Genomic DNA, 13,920 nt, shown 5'->3' with positions numbered 1-13,920 from the left:
CTGTGTTATATACATAAAGACCAGAGACCACATAAACATAGTAATTTTATGGGCATCCAACAGTTTAGGATACATTTATCAATTAAAAGGACCAAAGTTCAACTTCCATTAAGTTAGGAATCAAAATAATAAGCAGATTCCAATGACTTTCCTACGGCCATTTTTAGAGTTGCATGATGTAATAAAGTTTCTTAATAATTCTACCCAGGCTATATTCGAGAATATTAATACTTACAGACATACTACAAGAGTTTCAACTTACCTGATGATTCAAAGAGAGGCAGCGACTGAGCGAGAGAGACAACGTGACTCGCAAGGCCGAGAGCGACTGAGCGTGAGCGATGGCGAGAGCGACTGAGCGAGAGCGATGGCGAGAGCGACTGAGAGTGAGCGAGCGAGGCCGAGAGCGACTGAGCGTGAGCGATGGTGAGAGCGACTGAGAGTGAGCGATGGCGAGGGAGGCAGCGACGAGAGCGAGCGAGAGAGGGCTAGGGTTTACAGGGGGGATTTTGGAAGAGAAGATGGTGAGGGGAAGATTAATTTGGGCGGGGATGAAGGCTGGGGCGGGGGCGCGCGGGGTATATAAATCATATATCTCCGACGATTTTAAAAACTGCCGGGGATGGGCCAACATCACCGGCGGTTTATAAACCGCCGGTAATAGGTAAACATCCCTGACGGTTTTTAGAAACCGTCGGGGATGGTTCAACATCCCCGGCGGTTTTCAAAATCGCCGGGGATTGTGTTAAATCCCCGACAATTTTAATAACCGCCGGGGATTATGGTGTTTTCCCGACAGTTGTTCAAATCGCTGGAAAAAGTTCGCCGACAATACCCCTTTCAATTCCTTGTAGTGAAATTTTTGTAAGAATGGGAGAATGTAATATCTCGAATTTTCTAAAGGGCTCAAAAGTAATTTTAATGTGGGTCATAGGTGAAATTATCAAAAGATTAAGAACTTTAAGTATAATTTTTTACAGTTATAAGTGCCGAATTGACTGAAGTGAATGCCCTGAAGTGTAATTGTCTAAGAAAAATGATATGTTCTCGATGAGCGTCCCGAAGTAGAATTTATGGTGTTAAAAGAAATCAGAATTGAGACGATTTTTGGTACAGCTAACATATATCTTTGATTTAGGCTAAAAAATCGAATGATTGTAAGGGACTTTTGGGAAGTTAACGGAATCCTGTAGAGGTTCCAATTTTTTATAACGATCGACCATGTGGTGGTCTTGGGATGAAACAAGGGTCCTGTGAGGGCGCAGGGACGAAATCAATCTTAATCGAATAAATATCGGTTATTAATTTTGACAAATTGAGATATTGTGTGGCTTAAGAGTAATTATTTTAAGGCCTCGGGAGGTCCAAGATCTATTATCCAAATTTCTAGAGCAATTATCAAAACCCCCAAGTGCAATTAATGAGAGTTAGGGGTTAAAATGTGTAATATGTATATATGTATGCGCAATGGTTGTCTGCCTAGGATTCTCTCAGATCTAAGATCTGAAAATGCAAGAGAGAATGGCTGAGAGAGAGAGGGAGCTCGATGGTAAGGCCGAGAGCAGATCGAGTGATTGAAAGCCAAGAGTAAGAGATCAAGAGAGGGAGATGGTCGAAGAAAACAAGCAGTGACAGCTATGGAATTGTAGAGGCCGAGCGGCTACACCAATGGAGGCTAGGCGATGTTGTTAGCAAGGATGGTCGGTGGCGATCGCGGCGGCAGTAGAGGCGGTCGAAGATGCTAGTGGAAGCAGCATCGCCCATGGTGGCCACGTACACGAGGGAGGCCAGCGTTGGCAGCGGGCTCGTGGTGGTCTGGGCGGCACGGTGTGGTAGCGTGGTGGTCGAGGAGTGGCCGGTGATCGGTGGTGGTGGCGGGCACGAAGGAGGGCAGGCGGAGCAGGGGCTAGGCGTGCGGTCATGGCGGCAGTAGCGCGCAGGAGAAGAAGAAGAAGGAGAAAGAAAAAAAAAGAAAAAGGAAATAAAGAAAAAGAAAAGAAGAAAATAGGAGAAAAATGAAAAACAATTTCAAAAAGGTTTTCAAAAATTTCAATAATTAATTTGGGCTTGAAGAGCATACTCAAGGTCAAGAAATTGTTCGGACACGCATTTTGAGGTCATAACGAGCATATCGAGGCAGCCTGATAGGCTAAGATAAGGTAAGTAAAATTTCTTAGAAAATTCTAGAAATTCAGGAAGTTTTTTATGAATTGTTATAGTAAAATATTTGAGAAATATTTAGATTGGATTTATTGAGGAAAAATAAAGAAAATGTAAAAAATTATGAAAAAATATGTTTTTAATGCTTACTTAAATAAATATGATGATTAGGGTGCTTTGAGACTTAAATTGAAGTGATTTGTGAGAATTTTGAGATTGACACACAAATCGAGATAATGCACATTTTTTTAGGCCGACAAGCTTGAGAAGGTAAGTGATTCGACCCATAAAGACTAATTTTAAGTAAATGATTTTATCATGTTGTCATGTCTTGATGTGAATATGTTCATGTAGATTTCATTTACATGTATTGATGATGAATTATGCATATATACACGATGATATTATTGATCATGCATTTAGCTAAAATTTCGCCACTAGGATCCTCTCGTATCCTAGATTGATCCAAAATGCACCGAAAGTAGTCTCAAAAGCTGATTTACAGTGGGAAAAAATTTGGCCATTTTCGGCCAATTTTTGATCATTTTAATCGCTTTTGTCAGCCATAGCTCGCTCTAGGCTAAGCTCCAGTGTCCTTTAACCCTTTATCTTGAGCTTCCCGTGGCCGAAAGTGGCATTGGAGTGGATGGGCAAAAGCTTGGTCGGCCATGACTGCCAAGCTTTTGTCAAAAATTATACTTTCACCCCCTAAAATTTTGAAATGCATTTTGGCCCTTTCCATAAATCCCCTGAGTTTTACAAAAATTCTGTAAAGAATCTCATGATCTAAATTTCTCATTTGACCCCCCGAAGTTTTGGAAAAAAATCTAATTTCGACCCCCTTCAAAAATTTTTAAAAATTACACTTTGGCCCGAATCTTTATTTTTTGCCGTAAACCCTTTTGTTTTTTCTTGAATCCACTGAAGGGTTGTTATGTAGTATCTGACTTCCATGAAAGTTCTGTTGTCTTTTCAAAAGCCTCTTACGACAACAATTCTTGATTCAGTTCATCTCGACACTAAAAATCATATCTTTTTATGCTCGTTATGAATATCTCATTCTTTTACGTCATGTGTATCTCGGGGTGTTCCCTCCTATCCATTCAGCTATCCAGTACACTTAAACTATCTCCTGAATTTCATTATTGCCATCAAATATGTAACATTTCATGAAATAATTATATATTTATTCATTTTTTTTATTCGAGACATTACATTCTTCCGTCCTTACAAAAATTTCGTCCTCAAAATTTGTTTATTCTACATCCATTCTATCTACTGATTCTTCAGACAAAAATGAAAAATTACTTCTCTTCACTTATTGGATTCCTCCACAACACTTGTACCAATGATATAGACTTGCTCCTCATGACTTGATCTCTTCGATCCAAAATTCTAACTGGTCTGTCGAGATAAGAAAGATTCTCCTGTACTTCGGCGACTTCTATTGGCATCACTTGAGATGGATCTGGTTCATGCTTTCGAAGCTGCGACACGTGGAACACATCATGTAGATTGGATAAGGTCATTGGCAGAACGAGTCGATAAGCCACCGGCCCGATTCTTTCTATGATGTCGTATGGTCCAATATACCTGGGACTTAACTTACCCTTTTTGTGGCCCCGAGTTGTCTTCCTTAGAGGAGATAACTTTAAGTACACTTTGTCACCAACTTCAAATTCTAAGTCTCTTTGTCTGACATTAGCATAGGACTTTTGATGACTTTAGGCGTCTCTGATTTTGTCTTATATGGTTTTTATCTTTTCGGTAGTTATTTAAACTATCTCGGGACCTAATATTTGTCGTTCTCTAACTTCAGTCCAACATACTAGGGATCTACACTTGCATCCATATAACGCTTCATAGAGAGCCATACCAATATTGCTGTGATGGCTATTATTATAGGCAAATTCTACTAATGACAGGTGCTCTTCCTAACTTCCTGAAAAATCTCGAGCACATGCTTTCAACATATTTTCTAAGGTCTGAATGGTTCTTTTTAATTGACCATCAATTTGGGGATGATAAGCCGTACTTAGCCTAAACTAAGTGCCTAAGCACTTTTGCAGACTACCCCAAAACCTCGAGGTGAACCTCAGATCACGATTCGAGACGATACTTTTATACTTTCCCCTTTTTTTTTCTTCTTCCTACTTTTTTTTTATTCCCTATTTTCTTCTCTTTTTTTTTTCCTTCCTTCTTCCTTAGCAACGCATAGACCTTGCGCGAGCAAGCTGCCACCGGCCGCCGTTTCCTTCCAGTGCCGCCACCACCTCTAATGACTGCCACCACCCCCAATAAAGCTACCTGAGCTTGCAGATCAACAACCTGTTGTTGGAGATCGACAACCTGCGGTTAGAGGGCAAAAATATGGGACACACGGCCGTAAACAGGATCTTGAAGTCGAGCAAGAGCTTCCATAGTGAGTGTAATGGTTGCCCTAAATCGGTCACTTATTGGAAGTTGGGCCAGAATTTCGGAGGCATTACTGGCACCAAAGATCTGATGAATGACAGTAAAATGAATAGATGCTTCCTCATGGCAGAAGTAAGGGGCAAAGATACACAATCGGGTACATCTCCTCCTCCAGACATTGCAGGCACCGCATGGAAACTCAGGTCCTAACATGATTTCTTGATGGATTTGGGTACTAGCTAGATCTAATCAGATCTAGAGACAAATCTAATGGGTCAGATCTAAATGGATGGGATAGATCTAAGCAGATCGGGTCTGATTTAAGATCTGAATTATAAGATTACAAAACTAAGGCTAGGATGAGAAATGACAGACTGGAAGAAGAATGGCAGCAGTAGTCCTAATCTAGCGACGGCGGTCGGTGGCTGCGAAAAGAAGTAGGCGTAGGCGGCAGCGAGGCTAGATTTGGCTGACGGGGGCGATCGATAATGGCAGCGGGTGGCCGCGATGGTCTGATCGGCGATCGCACTGCTGTTGGGGTCGGCTGGAAGTGGCAGTGGCCAGTTGCAATGGCTGGGGGCGCGAGGAAGCCACACGCTGGCTCGTGGTCGTTGGCAAAACAGGCATTGGAGGCGATTGCAGAGTGGGCAACGACGGTCGTTGAAGGTGGTGGTAGCACTGCAAGGCAACGGCGGCCCGTGGCAATTTGTTCGTGCAGGGTCTATGCATTGCAGAGGAAGGATGAAGGAAGAAAGAAAAAGAAAAATGGGAAGAAAAAAATAAGAAATATGGAAAAGAAGAAGAAATATAAATGATGATAATAATAATAATAATAATAATAATGATAATAATAATAATAATAATAATAATAATAATAATAATAATAATAATAATAATAATAAATTGGGAAAATATCAAAGCATGATAAATGCTGTGGTGGAATATGTGGTTTTGGCCTTAAAAGGTGAAAATCGAGAGGCATGCGTGGTTGACAAGTGTACTTGTCTAAGGATTGATGAGCATGGTCGAACCAAGGGTGCTGATTTTTGAGATGCGCAATGGCATTCTCAAGTGTCAGGTAGGATATGCGTGCCAAAAATCTTGTGATTAAGAAAGGATTATAGCCGGTATAATTTTTCTTGGGATATGTGATCTCCTGTGAAGAGTTATAACAGGATTATTTAAAATAAGGTTGTAAGGTATCTTCTTGCCTAGCTATTTGATCAGTCATGTGCTAATTTCGATAATGGAATTTTGAGATTTAGGACATATGACAAATTTCGAGAATGAAATTTTTGTAAGGAAGAGAGAATGTAAGAACCCATATTTTCTTGAGTTTGCCACATAATTTAAGCAAGTTTGAAATACCAAAAAATTGGCTTGATAGTAGTTATAAGTACCGAATCCACTACAGGGAATATCCCAAAGTGTAAATGTATAAAAAAATGACATGGTCTCAATGAACATCCCGAGATAGGATTTATGATATTAAAAGAAATCGGAATTATAACAGTTTTCGGTATAACTAAAACACAGCTTCAATTCAGGCTGAAAAATCAAATTATCGTAGGAGACTCCTAAAAAGTCAACAAAACTCTAAGGGGGCTCCATTTTTCAGTAAAGATCAACCTTTCAATGGTTTCAGGAAGAAACAAAAAGGTTTATGACCAAAAATAAAGATTCGGGCTAAAGTATAATTTTTGAAAATTACCGACGGGGGTCGAAATTAGATTTTTTCAGGGGCTCAAACGATAAGTTTAGATCATGAGGGTCTTAACAGAAGTTTTGTAAAACTCAGGGGCCTTATGGAAAGGGCCAAAATGCATTTCAAAGTTTTGGGGGGTGAAAGTGCAATTTCTGGAAAAAGCTTGGCAACCATGACCAACCAAGCTTTCAGCCATCCACTCCAATGCCACTTTAAGCTACGGGAAGCTCGAGGTAAAGGGCTAAAGGACACTGGAGCTTGGCGTAGAGTGAGCTATATCCGACAAAAGCGATTAAAATGATAAAAAATCAGTCGAAAATAGATAAAAAAATTTCACTGTAAATCAACTTTTGGGGCTACTTTCGGTACTTTTTGGATCGATCTAGGGCACGAGAGGATCCTAGTGGCCTTGGGTTGTGCGAGATTAGTCGTTTTATTGTTCGAATTTGTGTATAAATAGTGATCCAAAGTGGCTCAAAATTTTAGAATTTCAAACTTCAAATCGACCAAGTTTTTGAACAAATTGAGGCACCAAACCATAGGGCTTTTGTTTCTCATGAGCTGATGGTCATTTCATGAAATTTTGAGGAATTTTGGAGTTCATTTGAGAGGTGATTGGAGTTTCGCCGAAAAAATTGAATCTGGCCGAAGTCGGACTGATTTTTGCCCGGATAGAGATTTTCGGGGTGTTGTTTCAAGTTTAAATTTGGCCAAGATGATCGACTCAAGGTGGGTCATCTTTGGGTATAGGACGTTTGATTTTCCGGTGTGCCGGCATATGAGAAGACGATTGGAGATAATTTTTATTATTTTTAAATGTTGAAAATAAAGAAAAATATAGTAAAAATAGAAATAATATGGATAAAATTATAGAAAAATGTAAAAAAAAATAGTTTACTTTATGAATTTTTATTTGGGAAATTTTATGAGGAAATATTATTTTGAATATTTGAAAGAAAACTTAATTAGAAAAAAAATCGAAAAAGGTTTTGGAAAATTTTCAGCAAATTTATGAAGATTATAAATGTTATTTTAGGAATTTTGATGAAGAAAATTTGAAGAAATTACTTGATTAGGTATTTATTTTGAATTTTGGAAGAATTTATTACTATGAAAAATAGATAAAATTAAGAAAAAAGTCTGAAAAAATTAAATTATTAATTTTCCTTAGAAATGGTTGGCCAGGAAGTGATTTGGCCAAAGGATTGTGACGATTTGCCTTATTTTTTAGGTTAACACGCAAATCGAGGTGATGCGTTTTTTTTGAGATATTTCGAACTTCGTGCTAAAGGTAAGTGGTGCCATTCAATCAGATTTAGTTTATGAAAATGGCTTGTAAATGGTTTGACCCCAAAATTTGATTTTACGTAAATGATTTTATTATGTTATCGTGTCTTGATGTGAATATGTCATATAAATTGCATTTACATGTATTGATGATGAAATATGCATATGTACACGATGATATTAATGATCATACATTCGCATAGAGGTTTGAGAGTACGGGCTGAGATCGCTACTCTTCCAAGGCTGCACCCATACACCTCGGCTTGGAAATGGGGCTATAAAAATAGGGAGTAGCAATAAGGTAGAGTCGGCTCAAACCGAAATGAAATGGAAAATAACATTTTGCATCCATGCACGAAATATATTTTTTGTTCCCTTACTTAGATAATTCATCATCTAACTTGGGTTTTTCCCCTGAAATATTCAAACGTTACAGATGGAGATTATAGCAGATACGAGAATGTATGAGGCATGAAATGACATTTAACAAAGTGCATGATAAATTGAATGATGAATTGAATGTATGTTATGTAATCCATGTATTTAAGTTCTGCTAATTTGAATTTCTGAACGTTTTAAGGAATCATGATGTATAAACTTATTTATGGTTAATGAGGATGTAAGAATTGATTTATGATTAATGTTAAGATGTTAGGTTCGATTCTAATTTTCGCATTTAATGTATATGATAATTCTCTTTTAAGATAGATGTATGAAAATTTTGGAATGGATATGAGAAATGATGTGGTTTAGTTTTAATAGTATTAAAAAAAAAAATATTCCAAAATTGTTCCAAATTATAACACGTTCGAAAAAGTGAGGTATTACAGGTATACTATTACGAAATTCTGTTATAACTTATGATTTAGTTATTAATTTGTTGTTTTAAGCAATTGAGCCATCGTGGGATATAATTTTTTGAGTATTTTTATTTATTTAAATTAATATTTTGATTTATTTATATATTATAAATATAATTATATTATATTTTTGTAGTAATAAAATGATCTATGAGTTGTTCTTTATCTAAATCTATCAAGTAGTTATTTCACATAATTATGTCGAATGGAAAAGGGTGTAGTATTGTTTTGATTAAATTTATAGATTTTTTGCATGATCAAGTAATAATTACATAAAATTATGTGCAATTAACAATGATACAACACTTATTATATAGATATATGTGAAATTACAAGGAACAAATAGTAATTTTATTGAATTTGGACATATTTGATAATTTATTCAAAATATGTGTTATTCATACTTAGATGATTTATGCGTTATTTTCTACTTAGACAATTGATATTGTTCACCAAACTTAAAGTTTATATTTATTATAAATTTTATACTTTAATTTATATTCATAAGCAACCAAGATATATCAATTATGTACAAACAATCAAGATATATCAATTCTTATTCTTAATAGATTACATTATAAGTTTGATATGTTATATAATATGGATAGTGTTACTTACAAATAATATACATTAGTAAATTTATCATTTTTGTTCATTATTTATAATAGTAATTTGTTCCATTTTTGACTATACAACTCATTATTTTACTATTAATCAATTTTCATAACTAATTTTTTTGCTTTGAAAATGTACAACTTTAATGTGTTGACAAGTAATTTTAGGTGGGAATTTTAGGAGGGAAGCATATGAGTGAAAAATGTTTAGTATGCGTTTTGAATTTTTTTATAAGGTTAAAATTGTCCTTTTATTTTGTTAAATATTATAAAATAAAATAATATAAAATAAGTATTAAATTGCTTTCTATTTGAATAGATTCTAGCCATTTAATAAAGTCTATTAAAAATTACTTAAACAATCAAAATGGCACCGTGCACACCTTTATAAAATAGTACTAAACTAGTAAAATTAATAAAAATATTTATTGAAACTTTCTATTCTTCTTCCTCAAAAAAATTATGTGAGAGATATATATAGCTTAATCTTCCGTTGCGAAATTCTCGTTCAAAGAGCAAAAAAAGAAATTCCCATGTCAGGCCAACTTGAGCAGAAGTTTTAAGAATAGGACTTAAAACACTTTTAAAGTGGTTAACCCAGTCGACTCAATCAGCTACCTAAGTTTAATATTAAAATCCATGTAAACTCCGTATCATATTGTCAATTTAATTAGGTAACAATTTATGAATAAAAGAACATAAAAAATATGTATAAATATTTGTTAATTACAACCAATCTGGTACAAGATGCCTATCATTTTGTCACCTTATTTAGGTACAAATTTATGAATAGAATAATGTAGAAAATACCTCAAATTAGATCTCTTTGATGAACTCTCCAGTCCAATTTGATCCCACATTCATTGACTGACTAATAAAATAATATAAAATTACCTCACAACGTTTGTTAATAGAAATTAGGGATGTACACGGTCCGATTTGATCAATTTTTGATATTTTTAATACGTCAAATAGCTCGTACAATTTTTCTATCAAGCCAGACCACACGGTCTGGTTTGGTGAATAGAAACCGCACCGCATTTTGTGGTGCGATTTCCACGGTTTGTTCAAAATATTAATTCAGTCATTTTCGTAGTGTGATTTTCATAATTTAATAAATTGTTTCATCAACTATTTAATTCATAAATCAAAATAAATAAAATAATCTTTTATTTATACAATATGTAAACAGATTGTTAACAACAAACAGTTTGTTTTACAAAATAATCTGTAATTTGTTAATACAAATAATTTGTTTTTACAAATTTGTAAAAACAATCTGTTTGATTGTTTATATATAAATAGAACAGATTGTTTACAATTTGTTTACTAGATCTATTTTTCTGGTTTGAAAATAAATTATTTTATAATTTTTTTATTATTACATTATACTCGGGCGGTTTGGTTTTAAACCGAACCAAGAAATTCTCAAACCATAAACCGCACGGTTTGAGAATTTCTCAAACGGTGTCGGACTGCTTATCTCAAAAAATCACGCGGTGCGATTCGATTTGGTCGATTTTTTTGAACACCCATAATAGAAATGAACATTCAGATCTAGAATCTAGATTTGCTTTTGTACAACTTAATTAATGTTCACAATAATTACCAAAAGCAATATTTAGTAGGCCGGCTCGATCAAGGGTAGAGTCAAAAAAAAATTTCAGTGAAGACGTTGTTACTGTTCATTGATCACGTGAAGTAGGGGTTTAGGCGAGGCGAGCAAGAGAGAGCTAGAGAGGCAGCAATCAATCAGCTAACGACGGAGGGCTAAATAGGCGATCGAGAGAGTTTAGAGAGGTAGCAAGTAAGAGTGAGGTGGTGACCGACAAGGGCAAGCAAGGACCGACAGATGATGGGGAAGGCGACCCGACAAGGACTAGATCAAGGCGGCAAACGACGAAATGACCAAGGAGAGCGAACGAAACGAGCAAGTAAGCAACCTTAGTGATGGTTCGACAAAGGCACGAAGACTAGAACAAGTAAAAGTAAAAGACAAGCAGCCCACAGCGAACAAGAGCAAAAAAGAGATTGAATAAGGGTTTTCATTTTCTAAATTTATTATGGGCCCAAAATTAATGGCTGGCCAAGGCTTTTATTGGGCCTAAATTGGCTCTGCCCCTTAACTCGATTGATGTAGCAATGAGCAAGTAAAGGAAAACTGAACTATGTGTTAATCACATCCATTCATCAACTTGTTATCTTAAGGTGTTAAAAGAAGACATAATAATTAAGAGGTAAACTGTTAGAATAATAATAATAATAATAATAATAATAAGAGAGGATACTGTGATTTTTATAAAGTTTAGGATGTTAATATCATTTTTTAAAAATAGGGTTGGAATAGTGTATTTTAGCCATACTTAAGGGGAATGTAGTGTAGTTGTCCTAAAATGGAAGCATCAACTATCAAATTACTAATATTTGCGGCCACGTGAAGCATGGCCTCTCTTTCAGGCTTTACAGGTGTACGCTCGGTTAAAAACCATAGTGCTTTACAAGGGGAGGAAAACTAAGTCCACCCGTTGGTCACTCAGATATGTCACCCTTCCGCCAAGCAACGGTGTTAAGGCTGTATACGAACAAATAAAGTAATACAAATATCAAATACTAATAGTTACGTATTAATGTTCACATTAATATTTTCAAACAAAAATATAATTTTATGAAACTAGATAATTAGCTCATTGTCTAACCACATGGGGATGGGGATGGGGATGGACATCCTGAATTTCCTATTTCACACGTACGAGGGTGCTCACACGTGCGATGCATGCAGACCGAGAAGAGAACCACACGGATCACGTGATCTGCAACTTCGTTTGACTACTATTTAAATTTAATAAAAACAGGTTTTCTAAATTTAATCCAATTCAATGAAAATGGCGATGGAAATATATAAGTAATGTGTAAGTTCATCTATATATGTTTGCCCGTCAAACTGGTTCAGGTTGTTTGTTGCAGAAATAAGAGAGACATGGGTAAAATCGCCATAGCACTACTCCTGTTCTGTTCGCTGATCCTGCCGGCGCCGGCATACCACGGCGTCCCCCGAGATCCGGAATCGGTCGCGGATTGGTTCGACAATCAAATCTACAAAACCGAGAAGCTAACAAAGCTTCATTTCTTCATCCACCACGAAGTGAGCGGCAAAAACCCGACAGCCCTGGAGGTAGTCCGGCCCAACAAAACCCACGGCCGCTTCGACTTCGGCGTGGTCGTGATGTTCGACGACGCGGTGACGGTGGGGCCGGAGCGCGACTCCACCGAAATCGGCCGAATCCAGGGGAGCTTCAGCTCGGCCGGCTTGAACGAAGTGAGTCTGATGAACAACTTCCTCCTCTTCTTCACCGGTGGACAGTACAAGGGCAGTAGTCTCAGCATCCTAGGCAAGAACACGCCGTACGAGCCCTACCGGGAGATGGCCGTCGTCGGAGGATCCGGTGTTTTCCGGCTAGCACGAGGAGTTGCGACCGTCAATAAATACGCGTACGACGACAAAACCGGCGATGGCGTTCCCGAGTACCATGTTATGGTGATTCATCATGATTCGTCGGCCGAAGCCTCTCCTAAAACTAGTTGCTCTGATGAGCTGTGATAATTGACAACGCTATAGCGATTGTCCATTCTCCGGTTGCTTTTTCCCTAATAATCTGTATTACCCCAGACAAGAAAGAAAAAAGACAAAACAAAAAAGATCCCTAGGTCTTCGGATTTGCTTTTCTATTTACTTCTTAAGCTATTGGTTAGGTAGAGTCCGTCGTCATGGCCGGAAATTTCAGCTAGTCGCCGGAGTTGTTGTCTGGAATTTTACTGTACGTACTTGGTGCTATCAACGGAACCATCTTTTCCATCAATCCAAATATAATACCGTCTGCGCATATCCTCTTCGCGGTGTAATTTTTCTTATCAATTAAATGCGGTGCCTGTAATTAAAAGGCTAAGAATTATTTAGAATGTCTTATTTCTATTGGTGTGTTGTTACTCTGTGCCTGTGGGTACTCGATTTGGGATTTGTACAAGTTAATTTGAACTCAAAGAGTAAATTAAAAATTAAGTTGATCTTAGATTGAGCGTTCTACCCTTAATTTCAAAGTTTATAAAAGTAACATCAAATTTTTATAATTAAAACATGAAAGACAACAGAATATTGAAATTTATAAAACTTATTTTAACATAATTGAACATAAAATAATAAGCAACTGCAATGATGAAGTATATATATATATATATATATATATATATATTTGAGTCTGCAACGCCAGTAGTCAAGAGTGGTGGGTGATTTGCATTTTTAGATTTAAATTTACTCTATATGCAATCATTAGATCAGACTCAAATTTATCTCTTGTCAAAAATTATAAGATTGAGCAGCGAAAACTGAAAACATCCAAGTATATATATATATATTATATAATATATATATATATATATATATTTAAATGAAGTTGTTGGGGTCGAGTTAGGTTTAGGTTCATAGATTCAACCGGGTGACTTTTTTTTTTTTTTTTTCTCTCTCTTTTTAAGAACAAGAATACGTTACATTATTTTGTGCTCTATTTAATGTTGAAAGTTAATCCTATGATATTGAAATTTAAAAGAAAAACATGCTTTTAAGTATTAGTTTCTAATTATTTGTAAAAAATAAGTTTGAAACGTCCATACTTTGGGAAAATAAAAATTTCCTTAACTTCAATTTAAAATAATAGAGCTCACCTTGACTAATCAAATGATATAAAATTAATTTATATATTAATCACCAGCCGGCCGCCCACACAGTCAGAGTTTCAAATCTTATCAACTTCATCAAATATATGTTATATTTTCCACTTCATTTTGTCTCTTCTTCCAACTTTCTTTATTCTCTTATATAGGCCAC

At 36.1% G+C, this 13,920-nt stretch overlaps 1 protein-coding gene across 1 annotated transcript; it reads left to right on the top strand.

The window, feature by feature from the left end:
- Positions 1-11,957: 11,957 nt before the first annotated feature.
- LOC127790491 (dirigent protein 22-like) lies at positions 11,958-12,922 on the top strand. Its single transcript, XM_052320413.1, has one exon. The coding sequence runs from the start codon at positions 12,019-12,021 to the stop codon at positions 12,637-12,639; it is 621 nt and encodes a 206-aa protein (XP_052176373.1). The 5' UTR covers positions 11,958-12,018; the 3' UTR covers positions 12,640-12,922.
- The last annotated feature ends 998 nt before the right edge of the window (positions 12,923-13,920 follow it).

The sequence above is a fragment of the Diospyros lotus genome, chromosome 1 (assembly GCF_014633365.1).
Source record: "Diospyros lotus cultivar Yz01 chromosome 1, ASM1463336v1, whole genome shotgun sequence".
NCBI classification, from domain to species: domain Eukaryota; kingdom Viridiplantae; phylum Streptophyta; class Magnoliopsida; order Ericales; family Ebenaceae; genus Diospyros; species Diospyros lotus.
This window is presented reverse-complemented; position numbering and strand designations above follow the sequence as displayed.

Bases quoted from the DNA above. Each gene is read 5' to 3' on its own strand.
- LOC127790491 (XM_052320413.1), top strand. From the start codon at position 12,019: ATGGGTAAAATCGCCATAGCACTACTCCTGTTCTGTTCGCTGATCCTG.